The sequence below is a fragment of the Apostichopus japonicus genome, chromosome 10 (assembly GCF_037975245.1).
Source record: "Apostichopus japonicus isolate 1M-3 chromosome 10, ASM3797524v1, whole genome shotgun sequence".
Taxonomy (NCBI): Eukaryota; Metazoa; Echinodermata; class Holothuroidea; order Aspidochirotida; family Stichopodidae; genus Apostichopus; species Apostichopus japonicus.
In genome coordinates this window covers 6142238-6161288 of record NC_092570.1, presented here as the reverse complement: position 1 = coordinate 6161288, position 19051 = coordinate 6142238, and the positions used below count along the sequence as shown (strand labels likewise).

Sequence of the window (19051 nt, the reverse complement as noted above, 5' to 3'; positions counted from 1 at the left end):
TTAGTTTAGTCTAATTTGAGCCATCTTAGGTTGGTGGGGGAGGGGGGGGGGCTAAATACCGATGGAGGGTGGAGAATGTCTGTGAGTTCTTCTTGATTGTTAGTCAGATTAAGATGATGAGATGCGCAAACTCAAACCATTATCATTAGCTTATGCCATGCAGTAGTTTGTGCTGAAAAGGTATCACAATTTTGTCACATTTGACCAATATTAATAATGATGGCCGAGTGTGCCTCGGCTATAAAACTGAAACATTAAATATGCATGCATTATAATCACATACTCATGATATCTGTGCGAGAGCTGCGTGTATTAATTTAACATGGGTATCTCATTTTCACTGTGTAATGGCCATGATAACTTTCAGACGCAACTACTATCGGTTGATTATCACCTAAAGCGAGGATATCACGAAAAAATGGCGTGATCTTTTCTATCTGTATTGACGTTTCACATGACGTGTGGTCATGTGACTCCCAGGCTTGGCAAATCTGGTATTTCCAGGATTGCAAATCATCTTCTAGCTGTTCCCCAACCTGACAGAATTCGGCGGAAGTTTCTTCGGGATGTCTCTGACAGTAAGAGAAATCGGGAAGAGGTGCTCCTGTTTGGACATCATCGAGCACAAATTCTGTAAATTCGTGCTGAACAATATCGTTAGGAGGTTTGCAGGGTTTGGACTTCACGAAGGAAACTCTCAGCTCTTCTTGCCCATGTTGAATCACAGCTCCGTCATCGTTTATTCTGATTTCATCAACAGGGTAGTAAGGGTAGGCGACGTTTACTGCAGGAATATCCCCTCGGTCTGGTGTGTAGAATTTGGCCACAGCTAAGGAATAAGAAGGTGGCCCAGATGGGTGGTCGCTCAGTAATGGAATGTTGACGGTTACTTGAGGACTTGGTTCGACACCGTGAAATTCGTCAGCAGTCAAATAACCGAAGTTGAAGTAAACGACATGTTGAACTGACGTGATGAGACCAGGAAACACAGTGGTGTCTGGTAAGAACAACGGTGAACCTGCACGAAAGGAAAACATAACAAGTTGTGCACGTAATCTCAATATGTACTTTAATTCTTACTTCTTCTTACCGACATTTGCTTTCAAATGTGTCTTCCTTTACACCAGAGTCTTACTGGAATGGTAAAGGACATATGCAGTATATATTGATTAACGTAGCATCATCACATAATTCGATATAAAATTGACGTTAGTTGCAAGTTATTGGATCAATTGTAGTCAAAGTATTTTTTGTTCTTGATATTGTACTTCCAGGTTGGGTTCCAATTTCTGGGTGGCAGAACAGATCGATATGGGGTGGGTTCGTAACATGTCCCCCACTTATTTAGTAAGGCCCACTTTACATCACAGCCCTTCCCGGGCAGGGTTTTTGTTGTTGCTCCAAACAGGTTTGCAATTACGGAGTTTTCACCCAGTCAGATTGTTCGTGACGTCAGCATCAATAATGAACATCGATTGGAAGTTGGTAGAAATACACTGAACCAGAAGAATGATAATATGTCCACGGGTCTTAAAGTGTAAAAACATGAATGAGTTTACTGACGTTACTGAAACATGGTGCTTAACCCTGAACATAATTATTTGTTTGTTGTTGATTAAGATGAGACACTTAGTTATAAGTCTTGTTTCGTGGTTTCCTTCCAAACACACTTACTTTACTTGGAACACGTGTTAACCTTACTTATGATATATTTGCTACATTCAATTTGGTTCGTGTTGACGTTATCCGGTCCAAGATTCGTAAACATATACGGTATTGCAATGGGAATTCGTCTCGTGGAATGGGTACACGAAAATCAAGTTCCCGACGTGAGTTCACGAGAATTGAACAAATATACGCAAACATGAAAGCAGTAATAGTTTGATTCGGAACAAAACGTGAGTGAATTGCACGATTCAGTTTAGGACTCTATAGTTTGTATGAATTTTCCTGTCTAAAATTTTGAAAATGGTACGCGAATAATCGAAGCTTAATTAACATGATTTTTCTGTTGAATTATATGTATCTTCATTGGGGTAAATCGTATAAAGAGGAAATAATTGAATAAACACCGTACATATAGGACGGGTATATATTCGTTGCAACAGATGGATTTTGGTAACCTCGAAGTGAAGGTTTCTATGGTGATAACTTAACTTTTCCGACCAATCATTAGCGGCTATTTACACATAATGGCAAACCTGTTTGGGAAAGAAAATTCGCTCCCGGCGACTATAAGTTCACACACACAGACACCCACACAACTTTGAACACTTAACACTCAAAACGATACACTGTTAGAATATATTTGTATATTAAGGGTGAACATTTTGACATAAAATTACTGTGAGGCGCCGTTTATACCATATAGCAGCTTTATAATAATGTGAAATGCTTTTTAGCATGTGCATTCATCTTCAGTTGAAGGAACAACGAAGGGAGGTATCAAAGACAATTTAAATTATTCAGTAACCTCAAAACTCTCTAATATTCGATTTTTAAGTGAAGCGCTTTCTGTTGGACTGAATACGCTCGCTTTGAAAATTGGCTCTTAAGGCCTAACCACAATGCACAGTAAGCCGGCGTTCATGCCCGTTCTGTAAACTAACAGGACGTTATGAACGTAAAAGTACCGTAATACCTTAAATTACGTAAAAGTACCCTAATTAATACCATCAATTACTATTGCGTTGACTATTTGTCGTAGAATAACAGTTGAACGCGCTGTGCATAACGTTAATTAAGAATGAAGTGTCTGCATGAGTGGTGGATATAATGACTTGACACCCATTATTTAACTTTTGTGTGAGTTAACGATTACACTTTCATTACCGTTTTGGGAACACTGTCACCGTATATTTGCATATTCATAGTGAATTAGGTGTTACCCAAACTTGAGTGGGGTATTTTCTCGTCAGGTGATTCAGTTGCCTGCGTAAATGCACATCATGAGTCTAATTAACCATGTAGGTTGTTAAAAATAGATATGAAGGAATAAGTGTTTATAGTGCGTGAAAACTGTTCTTATTTGTACTAATTTAATTAAACTGACAATTTTCCCAATTGTCGCAAAAAACACAAAGCTGATTATCAACAATTACATCTTTGTATAAATTGGAGATGTTAATCTACTTCAGTTTGACAACTTACGATAACTTATAGCTTGTGACGGCAATGTTGGTATTACCGCTTCATGAAATATAAGTAAAAAAGGAGGGGAAAATCATCCCGGTAAAAGAAGAAAACTTGACATAGCGAAGTTGTTTTTTAACAGCAAACAATGACGGTTTCAATGTAGCCGTTAAAAACGTTGCACCGTCTTTTACAAACGTCTTTTACAAACTTTTAAAAAAGTCTGCTACAAACTTCTGTCTTAGCGCAGGCGTCCCGGCTGCTTGACATGTATACTTTCGTCAAAAGTCTCAAAATACAACATTTTTTATTAATAGTGGTGTATACTCCTCACCTTTCTTGGGTGTCGCCATTGAGTTTTATAATAAGGATTCCATTAGATAAATCTAGTTTGGCTTTCTTAGGTTTAACGTTTTCTTGTTATTTTGTGTAATCAATATGTCTGTGTATTGTATGCACCTTTTATGATTATTTACTCAGTCTGTACCATTTCATATTTACATTGTACATTGCAATTCCCTGTTTGAGATTTATTATAGGGTACGATTTATACTGAGTAAAAGCCCGAAAGCAAAGATATACTGGTATTGCTGATTTGTTCCAAGATATATGAAATCAAAAATATATATTGCCAGATACAAAAACCTGTACGGTATACTATAGGTTAACATAAAATAAACTAAATTCAAGTTCTATTCACTGTTTTATAACTATCTATATATAAGCGAGCATGCCTTTAACAAAACAAGTTAGAACCACGAGCTTTTCTTTAAATTATCTCAGAGGTTGTATGGCTATATATACATTCGATATTTCTTCATACCTTGATAAGCAGCCAGCTTCTCTTTAACGTCTGCGTGATCAACAGCTAGGTAGCCTGCCACCCCATTCCATTGAATAGGAGCAACATCCACTTCATGAGAGGCAGCGACGCAAGTTAGATGAAACAGGAAAAGGCCGTGGAGGTACTTCATGATGGTTAGTAGCATCTGTCCCAGGCTGAGCAACAGACAGATATATTTATATGTTTTTAAGTACAAGGTGAAAATGTACCTGCATTTATATGTTTATGATAATTTTTCTCAGTCGTCCATCCATATACGTTTGGTAGGAGGTGTGAAAACCGCAACAGGCATTGGCCGCTTGCGTATACGTGTTACTGCACGAGAGCTAATATAATTTACTTGACGCGTTAGCTGAGTGGGTACCCACTGAAATTGACATGCAAGACATGTCACTTATATCTTTGACCCGTTTATAGCGAGTAAAGTAGATAATTTGTCCCCCCCAAAATAGCGCACAGGTAGTATATATCGTGCTACTTCACCCCCGACCTTCGAAATGGAAGTCGAAAAGGTTTAGAAAGGAATTAGATTTAAAAACCAGACATCAAAACTACAGTGTGGTTTCGATGATGCTACATGAATACTCTCATATGAATGTGACACACTATAGCTGGCTGTAGCGTATAGCCAGAATGAACAACATACTTCAGAGTAGTCCAGTGTAAAGAGCATTGAGATATGCGAACAATATTCACATTGGCAGCTGATAACCAAGATGAACACTTTTCTTGTATTCAGCATACAAATTGATCTCTACCAATGACAACAAGCTTCTTCTCAAGCCTAGACAAACAGTTTTAAAAGTACTCGCAATATCAGGACCGTGACTACAAATATACTCGCGAAATTTAAACTTATTCCATCAAAAATAAGTGATGAACAAAGTTTAACATGTCGCAGAAACATAAATAAGCAGCTATGCCTATAGTGTCTCAAACAATTGAACATAAATCACCTGTAAAAATACCTACGCTCAAGCGACTTGACAAAGCCTATGCAACCTTGTTCGCGGGAATTTTATTTGATTCTACGGATTCTATACGGCGTCACGCACATGTTATCGAATGGCTGGTCGGTGGGAGACAGAGTATATTATGAACAGGATTCCAAAATTTGGCCCCTGGTGACCCCAAATGACCTCTGACCTACCCACAAAACTATGTGGCATGAGAAATGATCAAATAATTATTTTCTACGCGCCAAAACGGACAATATTCGTTAGTCCTTATGTCGATACTCTCATATTACCACATAAGGACTAACGAATTGCGTTAGTCCTTATGTGGCGATATGCGAATCTCCACATAAGGACTTGTGAATATTGTCGGTATTGGCGGTCATTATGTGGCAGTGTATAAGGATCGCATGATAAATAAAATATTCTTGGTCATTATGTGGAGGTGCTATTAGTGCCACATAAGGACTTAAATTGTTCTTGGTCATTATGTGGCGATAACTTTGTATTCATATAATGACTTAGGTTTACATTATTTGTTTTCTGCATTTTTGTCGGTTTGGGCGTTCCATAATTACTAGGGTTGATAGTCCCATTATGTGGCTCCCTAGAATCGTGATCTTTGTTGCCTAAATATTTTAACCGTATATGTTAAAAAGAACCATGTTTTATATAGACATTAATACAACTGATAGCAAGGAATTTAATTAATAAACTACACATGGACAACATGTCGCCCTCGTTTCGGGACTCGCTTTTGATCTGTTTGAGAGTCTTATCGAGTCCCACAAGCTATCTCCGTTTTTGGATATTCGAAGACACTGACAGTACGTAATTAGTTCCACATTACATGGTACACGAACTGCAGAAGGGAATGTATACTCGAAGCCTACACGCTAGGATCCTAGCGCTCCCGTTTTAACAGAAGTGATAGTACCAAACCAGCAATAGTTGCAAGACCTGCCAATACACTAATTAATATCCAGATTGTATACTCTCCTACGTGAACTGTCCCAAACACCTTACGTTAATAACTCCAGCGGCACTAAACAAAAGCACTTATCGAGAGTGTTAGGTATCTAGAAGATACCACACATCGGAGCCAAGGTCCTTCAAGATGAAACAGATTGAAGCAAAACGAGTTGTAAACGCAATTATAGATGATAAGATGTCATCGTAATGTTGGGAATGCCCTCTGGAAGCCGCCCGCATGCACCCGTTTTGGGGGCCGGGAGCCGTTTCGGAAGCCTTCGTTTTAGCTTGTAAGCTAACTGCTAAGGTATCAATAGAAGTATACTTGTTAAAATTTTAAAATCTGAACGAATAGAATTTGCAGAACGCGTGATCAAAGTAGGCCCTAATCGGGGACAAACTAAAACGAATAACAGCGAATGACCGAATGACAATTGACTTTGTACAGGGTTAATTATCATTCTCGAATGACAGCGAATGACAGCGAATGACAACGAATGACAACGAAGGACAGTGTAGAGTGGAGATAAAATGATTAACGGAGTGGAGGCTGTTATTGGTTTTCTGCGCAAAAATGATTTGAGGAAAATCGCATGTTATGTGATTGCAGGGTTTTGGTGTATTTTACGGATAGAAACCACAGGGAAAGTTTTTGTGTGAGAATGCGCTTGAGTGCTTTGCTTTTTACCTCTGTAGATATATATAGAAATTAGATAACTGAAGCCGTTTCAAGATTATAGTATTGTTAGTCTCTAACAATTAATATCGGAAAAATGACGTTAAATTTACTTTTTAAAATCAGACTTACAATTTCGCTTACTATAAGGTGCGTTTTTATCTTGTCCGTACTTTACTAGATCTAGATACCCACGAAGTCTGAACTGTGATATCCGATTGAAGCAAATGTCTGTGCTTTCATTACTGTCATTCGTTTTAGTCAACGCATTTTTTTAGTGTGTACAACATATTGTCATTCGTTATGTGTAACGCAATTGTCATTCGTTTTAGTAACACCCCCTAATCGGTACAAAAGTTGTTACACAATAGGCTATTCACATTGACCGAGCCTTAGATATAACGATTTCAAATTTGGTCGTACCGAACTATTGTACGTGATCGGTGGCCGGTGCTACAGGACAGACCCAAGTTGGCTAAAATCTCGGCCGATTGGATAAACTTTGAAATCTTTGAAGCCTCTTAAGTCCACCATAGCGTATAGCTTCCAGGGCACTCGCCCTTTCCCCCAATAGTATGTTTTCTGGCGGGGCCCTGCACCCCACGCAGTTAGCGCAAAGCGTTCTCCATGACAATAAATTAAGTATAAATTAGGTCAATAAATTGAATCCGCCCAAACCACAAAGATGAAATCCTGACTACGCGCTCGCTTCAGTGACTTTCTCTACAATATATCAAAGTTCCTATTTTTAGTTGGACTATCTCGTCAGCAATGTAGCGGATGGAAGATCAGGAATAAACTGTCCAATTTGGGAAAGAAAAATTCAAAAAAGTACCGAAACCATGGTTTCTGTTCTGGTATTGACTCTTGAAATAAGATCATCAACATTATCCGTTGAAAAACTTGGATTTATTTGAATGTCTGTTTAATTTCTCTGTTTACGTTACTCAACTTCATGCTGTGATATATATATCGAACTGCCCGGTTCCTATTCGTCATAACGCCTTCGCTATTACTATAATTACTTCACACTTAATCGTACCCCAACAGTTTCGAGTGCTTGCATATTGAAAAGTACCTAACATGACCGAACTGGGCGCGCTAAACTCGCACTTTTTATTTTCCCCCTCCCCCCCCCCCCTCAGCACCCCTCCTCCGACGAAAAAGCCTGTTACGTCACTGCTCAGGACCAAACGTATCATGGTGATATCACCTTTGTAGGCCCACTAGTAGTAGTAGCCTATTGTACGATGCTAGATAGGCCTTCATTCTTTGCTATTACACCAAAACTGAAGTCCATGTACTGCACATGCATTAGAAAGGTTTTATTTTACAGCAAAATGAGAGTAATATCCAGTCAACTGAACTCTAAATCAATCGTAGTGACGCTTCGATGCGTATCGTAAATAGCAGATAAATTTGAAGCTGCACTGGTCAGGTTTGTCAAAAGTTCAGAAAGCGAAATCGTACCGGACGTCCTCCCTGGAGTAACTTTGTATTTACCGGATTTAATTGCTCTATTGGTATATTTTCATATTATTACAAAGTGTCATGCAAATTGGTCTCAGAATTCCTTTCATATCGCAACGTAAAACTTTAAGCCATAATACCGTTGTCACATAACGATCCAAAAAGTTATGGTCCGGTTACTAACGTTTGGCTTTGATAACTCAGAGGCCTGGCACTTTCACTTCAGTAGGCCACTACTCCTATGCCTACATAAGTAGGCTAGTCTTACTATTAGTTACCGTGTCAGTACTACGCTAACACAATAACAGTATAACGAAAGCTAGGCTAAAGCTCAGGGTTACTAAGATCATTGGAATTCGACTAGCGTATCTCCCTGTAGTGTTGTGAAGTTATCAATTGATTTCTTATGCCAAAATTATTGAACAATTTTGATGTAGGCCAGGTCGTATTGCCACTTAACTCAATTATTACTCACAAGTTCAAATTCACCCAAGCCTAACCATGCATGGGTTGGGCTTCACATTTGGCACCTCTAGATATGGCACTTTTAGGCTCTCTCTGTTGAGGAAAGGGTTCGTTTGAATTCATAATGTGGTGGGTATTGAGAGAGAACTTAAACAATTGTATTGTACAATATTTAGGACAATGAAAATTTGTTCTGTTTTAAGACTGTTCTAAATTCAGCCAATTTGGCCTTTGGGAGTCATATTTTTTGGTCCTTAATACTGGGGCCCCAGGCCATGTTACGATTATGGGCCAATGTACCGATGGCACGACCATATGAAACATTTGGAAGGACTAGTCTAAGTAGCAGTATTTAGAAATATTTTCAGTAGCATGGTGGGCTCATTATTGACGCACTTAAGGATTTGATCAACGATTTCTATCAAGGAAAAATCCAAACTGTATGTGTTTTTGATATGTGTGGTTCCTCAGAAATGTAATGATCTCAAAATATTTATTGTTCTGTGCATGAGCAACGTACAATTGAGCAGAATTTGACCACAAAATGTCTGCCGTGTCAAGTTCTTTCACACCCCTAAATGGACACATATAGCTATAAGCAGTCTGTAACTTTTGTGTAAGTACATCAGTTGACTCTGAATGCTGTTTGCTATGCTCTGAGCCTCTAACCTCAGACAGGTCAGGTCCTAGGGAATAGTGTTGTAATTTTGGTTAGTTTTAGGGAGTAAGATTTCCAAATCCCCAAAATAGGTGCAAGACTGGGGGGAGGGTTTTATAAGCTTAAAGGAAAAATAAACTCTGGGTTTTTGCAGTGTACATGTGGTAGGGGATAATTTTCTAATTCCATTTATGAAATAACTAAGTGTGTAATAACTAAGTTTCCATGACTTTTACGCGAATTTCCCAATTATTTTTGTTACCCTATTGAACAACGGCCAGTTTGTTATTTTGAGAATTGAGGGCACTTCAAAAGTGACGTAGGCGAGCCACTTCGTAACTTCAAAACAATGAAGCTTTGCATACGAGTTATAGTCTATTCACACTATGTTCGAGCAACCTTCTTAGCTTATTTGGCCGGTTAAAATGCCTGCATGCCAAGCCTTTGGTTGTGTTAACCGAATTCAGGTCTGTTGGTCAGACATTCTCCTGCGTTCAACAAAGCTTTTTCCGCGAACAATCCATGTCAGCATAACCTCTCCTTCTCGCTTTCCAATGGTGAACAGAGCCACACAGACAATTCTAATTATTTTAGGGATTGGCAACTATTTTTTCTTGAGATACGCCAAGTGGCTCGTTTTCGTCACGGTGCATCCGGGAACTGGCTCAATTCAAACAAAATGGTGCCACACATGAACTACATTCAAATTGTTTTTTCATCCCAAAGAAGGGATTTTTATGCTTTTCTTTTGCTTTTACTGGAAAGACCATCTGTCAAAACGTAAGAATGGATGCAAAAAAAGCTAGGGTTTATTTCTCCTTTAAAAAAAAAAACACACTTTGATCAGCACATAGCTAAAATGGATTCAAACTCATGAAATATGTAATGCAAAAAGTTTAGGTTGCCTGCTGTCTCCTTGCTAGTAAGATTTGAAGGTGCGTGAATTAGGAAGGTGCGGCAATTATAAAGCCTTTACTATGCCACGTATTCCCATTCTAAACGAGGTGCTATGAGTCGACATCGAGTTTGTTGTTGCACGCACCAGCAACATTGCCACTCTAGGCGCTATTTGATGCAGATTTGCTTTTGCTCTACTAGTGTTATATTTAAAGCAAGTGACCTTGTTTTCTTTACCAGGACAAATTTTTAAGGATTTTTCTGGTTGAACAGTAGCTTCAGGCTAGTAATTAAAACTCCCTTTCAGGTGGATCATAGGCCTGCCACTATTTTATTGTTTTTTTCAGCATCTCCAAAGTAATGGAGGTTGATGATAGTTTATCATTTCACCTGTTTGGGATTCTCAGTTACAATGCAATCTGAATTTGATGAAACAACAAGTCTTTTCCCAAATGACATACATGTACATTACTGTACCTCTAGATACTTTGTCGTTCTTTCCCACAGAATGTTACAACATGTAAACTCAACATAATTTACCAATATGCTGCTCTGCTGCAGTTCAGCAGGTTGTGACTGGAAACAGTAATTAACTGACCCAGTTGAGGAAGGGATCTCTCAAGTATTTGGCAGGCAGTCAAAGATGGGTTCTACTGGAGGGAGTAATTCCATCACAAACAACAGCACCTCACCAAGCTTTACTGACACTTCCAGTCCTCCAGGGGTACAATCAGTTGTGCTACAAGCCTGCTCATTGGCTCTAATTTGTGTGATATCTTGCCTACTTAATGCTGGAGTAGTTTGCTTATTCTACAAAAGAAGTTACCTGCAGACGCCGGGAAACCGTTTCATTCTTGCATTGAGTGTCTCAAACCTAGCCGTGGGAATCATCGTTGTCCCTCTGAACTGGATCAGTCTAGTCATCGGCGAGTGGACCCTCGGAGTCATGATGTGTTATGTCTCGGGGTTCTTCATGATGTGCGTAATGGTTGGCAGTGTGTGGATGGTTGCACTCATTACATTGGATAGGTAAGCACTCATTGTATTTGACAGATAAACGCTACTGTGGCGCAGTAAGTGAATTACCAAGTGATTTCCTCAATTTATAGCAATGAAGAATTTAGTGTGTAAATTTGTGTAGTAGGTTTCAATGGTTTTAAATTTTGTGCTTTATAAGATATTATATGGTTCCAGCTCAGCAGTTACTGTACAGAAAACTGTTGTGTAAGCTATCATAGAACACTATCTTCAGCCTTCACCCTATATAGTATGTAGATCTTACACTGTGTTCTTAGCATACTTCCAAGTGTCTAGTACAAAGGCGACTTATTTAACGTATTCATATTTAGCGCCCACTGTGTTAACATATTTTAACGTATATGTATTTTATAACATTTTTTGACCACCGGTGTCGTGTGTTTACCTTTTAGCACTTATACTCCTTAGGAAAATGAACATTGGATGCTTGTATGGGTTGAAAAAAAGTGTTATTACATTTGCTGTCTTCCTTCACTCAACTTAATTTCATAACCAGTACCTCCTACCTCATCAGTATTTTCATGCTTGCTGAATTCATACTGATTATGCCATAGTAGGTCCAGTTCCATTTATCAAACAGAGACACATATGTATTAATGGACGGCAATGGGTTGGAAAATCGTAAAACTGAAGAAAAATTCCAGCCGTCATCGGGATTTGAACCTGGCCCTCCCGCTCGAATTGGGTCGCCCTTTCCAACTAGGCCATGGACATAATTTAGTGTGTTCAGAGATTTAGAAAGCAGCAAAGGAAGATTGTAATTTCCACTGTAGGCCCGGTCGTTTGTCATTTGTATTTCATATATAGGAGCCATTTACTTTGTTAAGCCTGTATTGGCTTTTTAGAGGACTTCCCTCCACATTTACAAATATTTATGATCTGTGGAAACAAATAAACAATCAAACAAACATATGTGATGCATCAGTTATTTTGAACATAACCCTGCTGCTGTAACATATTTGTGAGACAGACAACCATATTTTGAGAATTTATTTTGCTGATTTATGCCATAATTTCTATCTTTTGCAGGTACTATGCAATTGTTACCCCAATGCTGTATTCTCTCAAGTTGACCAATCACTATTCTATGGAAGTTCTGGTGCTAGCTTGGTTCTTGTCATTCGTCTTCACCTTACCGCCCGTGCTCGGTTGGTCCACATATCAGTATTCGAGGCCCAAAGCTGCTTGCATAGTGGTCTGGGATCAACATTTATCCTATGCAATATTCTTCCTTGTTACATGTGCTGCCGTTCCATTTGCAATAATTTCTGTGTGCTATTTTGGTATTCTAAGAGTTGCCAGACAATCCTCGAGGCGAGTAAGCCACGGCAACATAGTAGTCAACCAACCGTCCACCAGGAGGCGAGGTTCCAGAAGGACGTCGCTCCTTGTAAATATCCGAATGAATTCCCCCACCAAAGCTCTACGGACAGTCTTCTTGACCGTGGGAGCCCTGTCGCTGGTCTGGTGTCCGTTTGTGGTGGAGCTGATGTACGAGGCCGTCCAGGGCGTCAATATGGCATCACCTTGGGCGCAGATAACGAGTATGTGGTTGGCATATGGAATGCTGATCGTCAATCCTCTCATATATGCTGTCTGGAACAGAAGCATACGATCTGAACTCATCGGACAGTATTGCCCGTGTCTTCCCAGAACTTTCAGGCTAGCGTCCAAAGACGACGTGTTGCTATTTGCCACGCGGCGTGGCTCGCACGCCACGAGCATCGGCGGTAGTCTAGCTGACAGCTCTACGAATGGTGTTCACTCCCGATTCAGTGGAACCGTGACGACAAGGTTGGGTGAAAAACATGGCAGTAATGACTCAGGTAAGAGGTGAAAATTTCCGGTCGTGTGATGTCGTGGCATGCAGGATTTAAGGCCAACACTCTTGGGTGACTCTGTGCATAAAGTCTTGTACTTTTCATCGTCTCAGTAGACGAATATGTAGTATTTTCATTTTGCATATAACCTTTGTCTCTCCTGTTGGATATGACCTTCATTTATTCATAAACTTCCAAGAACACTATCAAAGGTTCTGTGTAGTTTATTTAACTGTCTACAGTTCTGTCTAGAAGGAATCATTTTCTGTTATAGCTCTTTGGTTATACTATTATTACTGGATGATGCAACAAGAATAGAATGAATTAAATTAATTAAATTACAGAAAGGACAGTAGCTCTAGTCTCTATCGGTTGTAAAAGATAATGATGTCCTCGCCTCGGCCATTCTTCATATCTTTATCCGAGAGTTGCTTCGAAATTGCTGGTAACTTTTCCAAGGATGATTTCTGAAGCTACTCTACCATGTCAAAAGTTAATATGCAAACTACAAGAGGTTTTACAAGGTAATCTGTGCCGTGCCTCTGTTGAGCTGCATATCTCATTTTATGAGCGCCGGTAGAATTCCTGTGTCTATAATAGTGCTGATAGTCGTAACCGATTAATCGCCAGCAGTCGAGATTACACTTTGGTAGTTTGGTTAATCGCGCTCAAAACCTAAGTTGCGATTACTCGACTACAAGCAAGCACTACACTGATCTGCTTTTGAAAAGTAGCCTAACCTATCAAACACAACACTAAAGCAGTTTGTCAGCAAATATGGCAAAGGAATGTGGTTCTCACACTGCTAAACTATCTCTGTGTTAAAAATCAGCAAGCACCTGCTCCGGTTAGTTTCATGCATTTACTTGTAAGTAATACGATTGTTCTGCAGTGCAACTTTCAGTCCTAGCAATGTTTAATCATTGCACGTAATCGCAAATGAGTAATTCTTAATCTTTTAGGATTGCCAAAGAGAATGATATATCTATAGGAAAATCACAAATATATTGATAGTTCCATGACCTAGTTTGGCAAACAAGCTGATAGTCAGAATGCACTAGTATTCTAGTATATGAATACTTATTGATGCCTTGAATGTTTTTATTTTTTTTATTTTATCTGTTTTTGGTTCAGGGATGGCCTTAACAAGTATCGAAGAGTACGAAGACGTAGAAGGTCGGAATAGACTCAGGAAGAAGATTCAGCAGAAGGGTCAAAGATCAACAACCTTTGACCTTTCAACCTCAGAGGTAACCAGGACTGTTAAACGGATGACAGCCGCTGAGATACATGACAAAGAAGACCAAACGAAAGAGGCAGGAATTGTGACTAGCGACATTGAAAACAGAAAACCTAATTTTAACTCGGCGAGCCCGGATGAAGGGATCAGTGAAGTGGAAATTACCTAAATTTGATCTTTGAAAGTAATTTTGCAATACTGCCCTCTATTATATTGTAAATCCCCCTAGAGTTGTCTTTAGAGTAAGAGCCTGTACTTATTACTTGTTTAAAAGTTAGTCTGTATACAGTAGGCCCCAAATTATAGCATGCTATAATTGCTATAAGTTTTCAAAAAGTACTTTCCTGGAGGTCTTGACTCTCCAAATTGTTCTCAGACATTCTAAATGAAAAACAAAAGATGTGTGAATGTATCAGTGAGGTAAAATTCCCTCCAGGGTGATAACAAAAATAGTTTAAGAATTTTGACCAAAGCTGACCGTATTTGAAAACCTGGCATATTTGGGGCCAATACAGCATACCTTTAATGATTCAAAAATACTTAGCTGTTTGAAGAATGAATTATTGAACTTTTGGTTAGTTCAGTGAACTGCTGGAAATTGTTTAATACTGTCACCCTAAGAAGAAGAACAGCTCAAATTGTTTTTGTAAAGAGGTTCTAATAAGATCAACAAAGAAGTATTGCTGCATCACTAATTTTTATCCATGCACAAAATTCCCCCTTCCACCCCCCCCCCCCCCCCCAAATTTTGATTTATCTGAATATAGCACATTGTAAATATCTTTTGCCTCTGCCACAAAAGTTCTACAAAGCCCAAAAATGTCCATTGAGAGATATGGAATGCCATTTTATTATACTTCAATTAATGTTTTGGTTGATTGAAAACTCTGTTTGTGCTGCAACTGGATTCTCTCTCATGTCTGGTCACATGTTATCAATACATTTGATAGCATTGAGTAAAGTATGAAGCTATTCTTGCCTTAGTTGAATTTTAATGTTTTTGACCTGGTTGTGTTAGTTAGTGAGTAAAGAAAATGAATGTAATATTAATGAGTAGTATTCATCATGTGTAACATTAAGCATAATTTACATAACTTTGAAATTGGCATTAGATAGTAGCGGTCTTCATAAACTATTATAATTCATTAGACTTAAATTATTCATCAATAAGAATTGCACAAATTTGAAAAATATTAACTATGATAATTCATTAGAATTAAATGATTCATCAATATGAATCGCACATATTTGAAAAATATTAACTATTTTAAATCTTTAGAATTTAATTTTTCATCAATATGAATCACATAAATTGAAAAATTTGGACGCCTCGATCAAAAAATGCACACTTTTGATGAAAGGGGAAAACCTTTCCTTAGATTATACTGTACTACAGTAGCAGAACATTTCATAAGGTTTGGTTGCTGCCCTTGTCATTCTGTCTATCTTTAAATCTATATCATTGTTGTGACAGTCTGTTTCCCTAGTAACAGTTCTAACAATTTGAATCACAGGTGCAGAAAATGTGACATACTAACTTCAAGAATTAAATCTCATACGTTCAACGCTGCTGGTCGTATTTCGTTAAATTATGTAGGAATTTAGTAACCTTTCCTTTTGGGTCCACCCAAATTTCTCACTCAAAGTGATAACTTTTATCGTTGTTATATGTATACAAAATATAATGAAGTATAATATTTTACTTCATGATACGCTCGCAGTAATGCGTGATCCTGTTCGCGCAGTCGGTTCGTTCAGATGCAAATACGCAGTCAGTCACGAAAAAATTAAGCTCTTGAAAATTAGCAGATTATTTGTTGTGCACTTTGGAGTTAAGAAGCTATAATCAGCAGTTTTGCAGTTTGAAGGAAATTCTGTGAACTTCAGTTGAACAAGATAAAGATGAATCATGATGGGGTAACTAAAGGGTGTTCGTTTGGAATGTTGTTGATAAAAGTGCGGAATATTACGATCAACCGATTATTAATTGTAAACAACTCAATCATGTTAACGATTTCAGTCCAGTGCTTATTTATGCAAATTTGGTTTAATAGTCCAATAGATGCATCCACCGTGAAGGCCTTCTGGATCTAGGTCAAATGGATAGATAATTCAGGAGGAAATTGGGTTTTGGCCTGATGAAAAGAGGAACATATTCTAAAATCATGGTGGCTGAATTATATGCACTTCCATTCATGCAAAAATTTAAATTGACACATTCTTTACAAAAATTGAACTTCTAGTAACCAGTTGCAATATCCTGGAAGGACAGTGACAAAAACTTGTTTCATGTGTTTTTTTCAAAGTTTACAGCGAGGATGCAGAACCATATTAACTCTAGCGTCGTCATTGACTTATCAGTAACTTCACATTCTCTTGGATAAAATTGGGAAAGCTTATTTCAATCCAAGGTCAAAACATCAAAGGAATGAAGCCCAAAAATTACGGCAAAGCTAAAAACATTTTGCTGTCATTGTGCAATGATGAATTCACACCTGTTTTACTTCAAAAACCCTTTTGGTACAGTTTTAATACCCAATATCTCAAAACCTTGCACCTTTGAAATTGAAGTTTCTACTTCAAAATTCACTGTGTTCACTCACTCATTCAAGAGATGCAACCCTCTTGTAGTGTTGGTTTGTTTGTAATTAGACACAGTTGAGTCGTCCGACTAGCAAATTTAACAAATTTATGAAATAAAATGCTCTCATAATTATGTCTACAAATTTTGAAAAAAGTTTGCTATAAATTCACAACATGTCTTCCTAGTTTGCCTAATAGAGCTTGCCTTTTAAGCTACTTGTAAGAGTTAAAGAGTTTTCTTCCAGTTTTGAAGTCTTGACAATTGTTATACGATGTAATCGTCTCATTAATAATAATGATCAGGCAGTTATGTTACAACGAATGTGGGAGAAGCCCGCAAGTTATCAATGGAAATGATTTAACATGTTTCAATTTAGAAAGTCATTTCAGATGGGAAAACTGTATATTGCTCTTTGATGGAAAAAAACCCTTACAATGACCCGGCCAGGGAGTCAAACCTCCTAATTGTTAAGCCTCATAGCTTCAAATACCACTGCCTTTTATTCACTCTGCCACAGCACCGATTTGGACAAGAATTTCAGTATTTAGTCTTCAGGAATGTGTTGTAAATTATTTAATTATTATTTTAATTTCCATTTTCTGTTTAAGTTTAGCAGATTTCTTACAAAATTATACTAATCCAGTTAATGTAAAATTAATCAGCATTACCAAATGTTTTTATGTTCCTTTTTTTTTGGTAGTGTTTTCACACCGAAGTTGGTGCTAGTTTTAGTAGAGCTTGTTATCTTAGATAAAGCATTTACCTTTGTAAAAATAACAGTCTAGAATTAAAAGTGTTGACTTTAAATGCTGAACATGATTTTGTTGGTACAAATACCACAGATTTTATGAACTATCTTCAAAGGTAGAGCAATTTTCAAGCCTGAATATTTTTTTACAAAATGTTAGTTATATCGTCAAGCACCATTCACAACAGAGTTATATGTTTCATTCTTTAGTTATTCCTAATGAAAGACTATGCAATACTCACATAAGAGAGAAGAATACTTTACATGGTTAGTTCAATAATTCATCTCAACTTCTTGTTGCCAACCGTAGTTGTTTGCCTGTAAACTACCTTTACAAGATAAAGTGGATCATAGTAGGTAACCAGTTAAGTATATCATGGTAGGTAACCAGTAAAGTGGATCATGGTAGGTAACCAGTAAAGCTGATCATAGTAGGTAACCAGTAAAGTGGATCATAGTAGGTAACCAGTAAAGTGGATCATAGTAGGTAACCAGTAAAGTGGATCATAGTAGGTAACCAGTAAAGCGGATCATAGTAGGTAACCAGTAAAGTGGATCATAGTAGGTAACCAGTAAAGCGGATCATAGTAGGTAACCAGTAAAGTGGATCATATAAGGTAACCAGTAAAGCGGATCATAGTAGGTAACCAGAAAAGTGGATCATAGTAGGTAGCCAGTAAAGCGGATCATGGTAGGTAACCAGTAAAGCTGATGATGGTAGGTAGCCAGTAAAGTAGATCATAGTAGGTAACCAGTAAATTGTATCATAGTAGGTAACCAGTAAAGTGGATCATATTAGGTAACCAGTAAAGTGGATCATAGTAGGTAACCAGTAAAGTGGATCATAGTAGGTAACCAGTAAAGCGTAAAGTGTTTTCATGAATTTCCAAGGTCAGTATAGGTCAACAACAAAAGGAAAGATGAAAATTTCAAGTTGGCCTGGTGACATAGTTATTCCAAGGGCCCATCCTAGCTCTGAATGTCACTTACCATAAGTCCTGATCACTTTCATTGGTGATAGTACCAAAGTTTTGTCTGTTATACATGTAAATGATTTTAACAGCACCCTTGAGGCTGTCTTATAATTTATTTATTTACTATTTATATATTCATTTCTGTATTTTGTATTCTATTTTTACTAACAATTTATTTTACCCTTAAAGGTCACATTTCATCTGTGCACACATTTGATGTCTTACTACCTGTGGAGGAAATAATGCAATTTCATTTTTCTAATAACATAATGTACGACTCTACTGGTATACTTGGCAAGAAAATGTTTTCTACCAAACCACACGATTTGTTCGTATTAGTCTTTGATTTAGTTTCAAGTTTGATTACATGGTATACATTCATCCAATCCTGAGCTGGATTCATTTAGCCTTATCCCTATTTTATACAGTAAATCTGTTCTGATTGGCTGGGAACCACATCAATGAGAAGAAACACCCAATCCAGAATCTGGTCACTAAACTACCTTTCTTGTGAGAAACTTGTATCTCTCTGCCCAGATATAAATATATTCAAGTAGGCAATAAAAAGTTTGAAACA

The 19051-nt window shown here is 37.9% G+C and overlaps 2 protein-coding genes across 3 annotated transcripts; one reads left to right on the top strand and one right to left on the bottom strand.

The window, feature by feature from the left end:
• Positions 1 to 13: 13 nt before the first annotated feature.
• On the bottom strand, positions 14 to 4144 carry LOC139975376 (uncharacterized). Its single transcript, XM_071983306.1, has 2 exons — positions 3956 to 4144; positions 14 to 1018 (listed from the first exon to the last, which is right to left on the bottom strand). Exons 1-2 carry the CDS (start codon positions 4119 to 4121, stop codon positions 318 to 320), a joined length of 867 nt encoding a protein of 288 aa, XP_071839407.1. The 5' UTR covers positions 4122 to 4144; the 3' UTR covers positions 14 to 317.
• A 3752-nt stretch (positions 4145 to 7896) lies between these two features.
• LOC139975373 (G-protein coupled receptor 161-like) lies at positions 7897 to 18796 on the top strand. 2 transcript variants are annotated; one of them, XM_071983292.1, is made up of 4 exons: positions 7897 to 8018; positions 10578 to 11099; positions 12138 to 12934; positions 14063 to 18796. In XM_071983292.1, the coding sequence occupies exons 2-4, from the start codon at positions 10714 to 10716 to the stop codon at positions 14335 to 14337; spliced, it is 1458 nt and encodes a 485-aa protein (XP_071839393.1). In that variant the 5' UTR covers positions 7897 to 8018; positions 10578 to 10713; the 3' UTR covers positions 14338 to 18796. The 2 variants fall into 2 exon arrangements, with proteins under 2 accessions (XP_071839393.1, XP_071839392.1); XM_071983291.1 differs by having other exon boundaries at positions 7948 to 8103.
• The last annotated feature ends 255 nt before the right edge of the window (positions 18797 to 19051 follow it).

What these genes read in the sequence shown, in the direction of transcription:
- LOC139975376 (XM_071983306.1), bottom strand. Translation starts at nt 4,121, where the DNA reads ATGCTACTAACCATCATGAAGTACCTCCACGGCCTTTTCCTGTTTCAT. An exon ending in GAAGCTGGCTGCTTATCAAG is followed by an intron (nt 1,019 to 3,955) that starts GTATGAAGAAAT and finishes CCTTTCGTGCAG; the next exon opens with GTTCACCGTTGTTCTTACCA.
- LOC139975373 (XM_071983292.1), top strand. Translation starts at nt 10,714, where the DNA reads ATGGGTTCTACTGGAGGGAGTAATTCCATCACAAACAACAGCACCTCA. An exon ending in GCACTCATTACATTGGATAG is followed by an intron (nt 11,100 to 12,137) that starts GTAAGCACTCAT and finishes TATCTTTTGCAG; the next exon opens with GTACTATGCAATTGTTACCC. An exon ending in ACATGGCAGTAATGACTCAG is followed by an intron (nt 12,935 to 14,062) that starts GTAAGAGGTGAA and finishes TTTTTGGTTCAG; the next exon opens with GGATGGCCTTAACAAGTATC.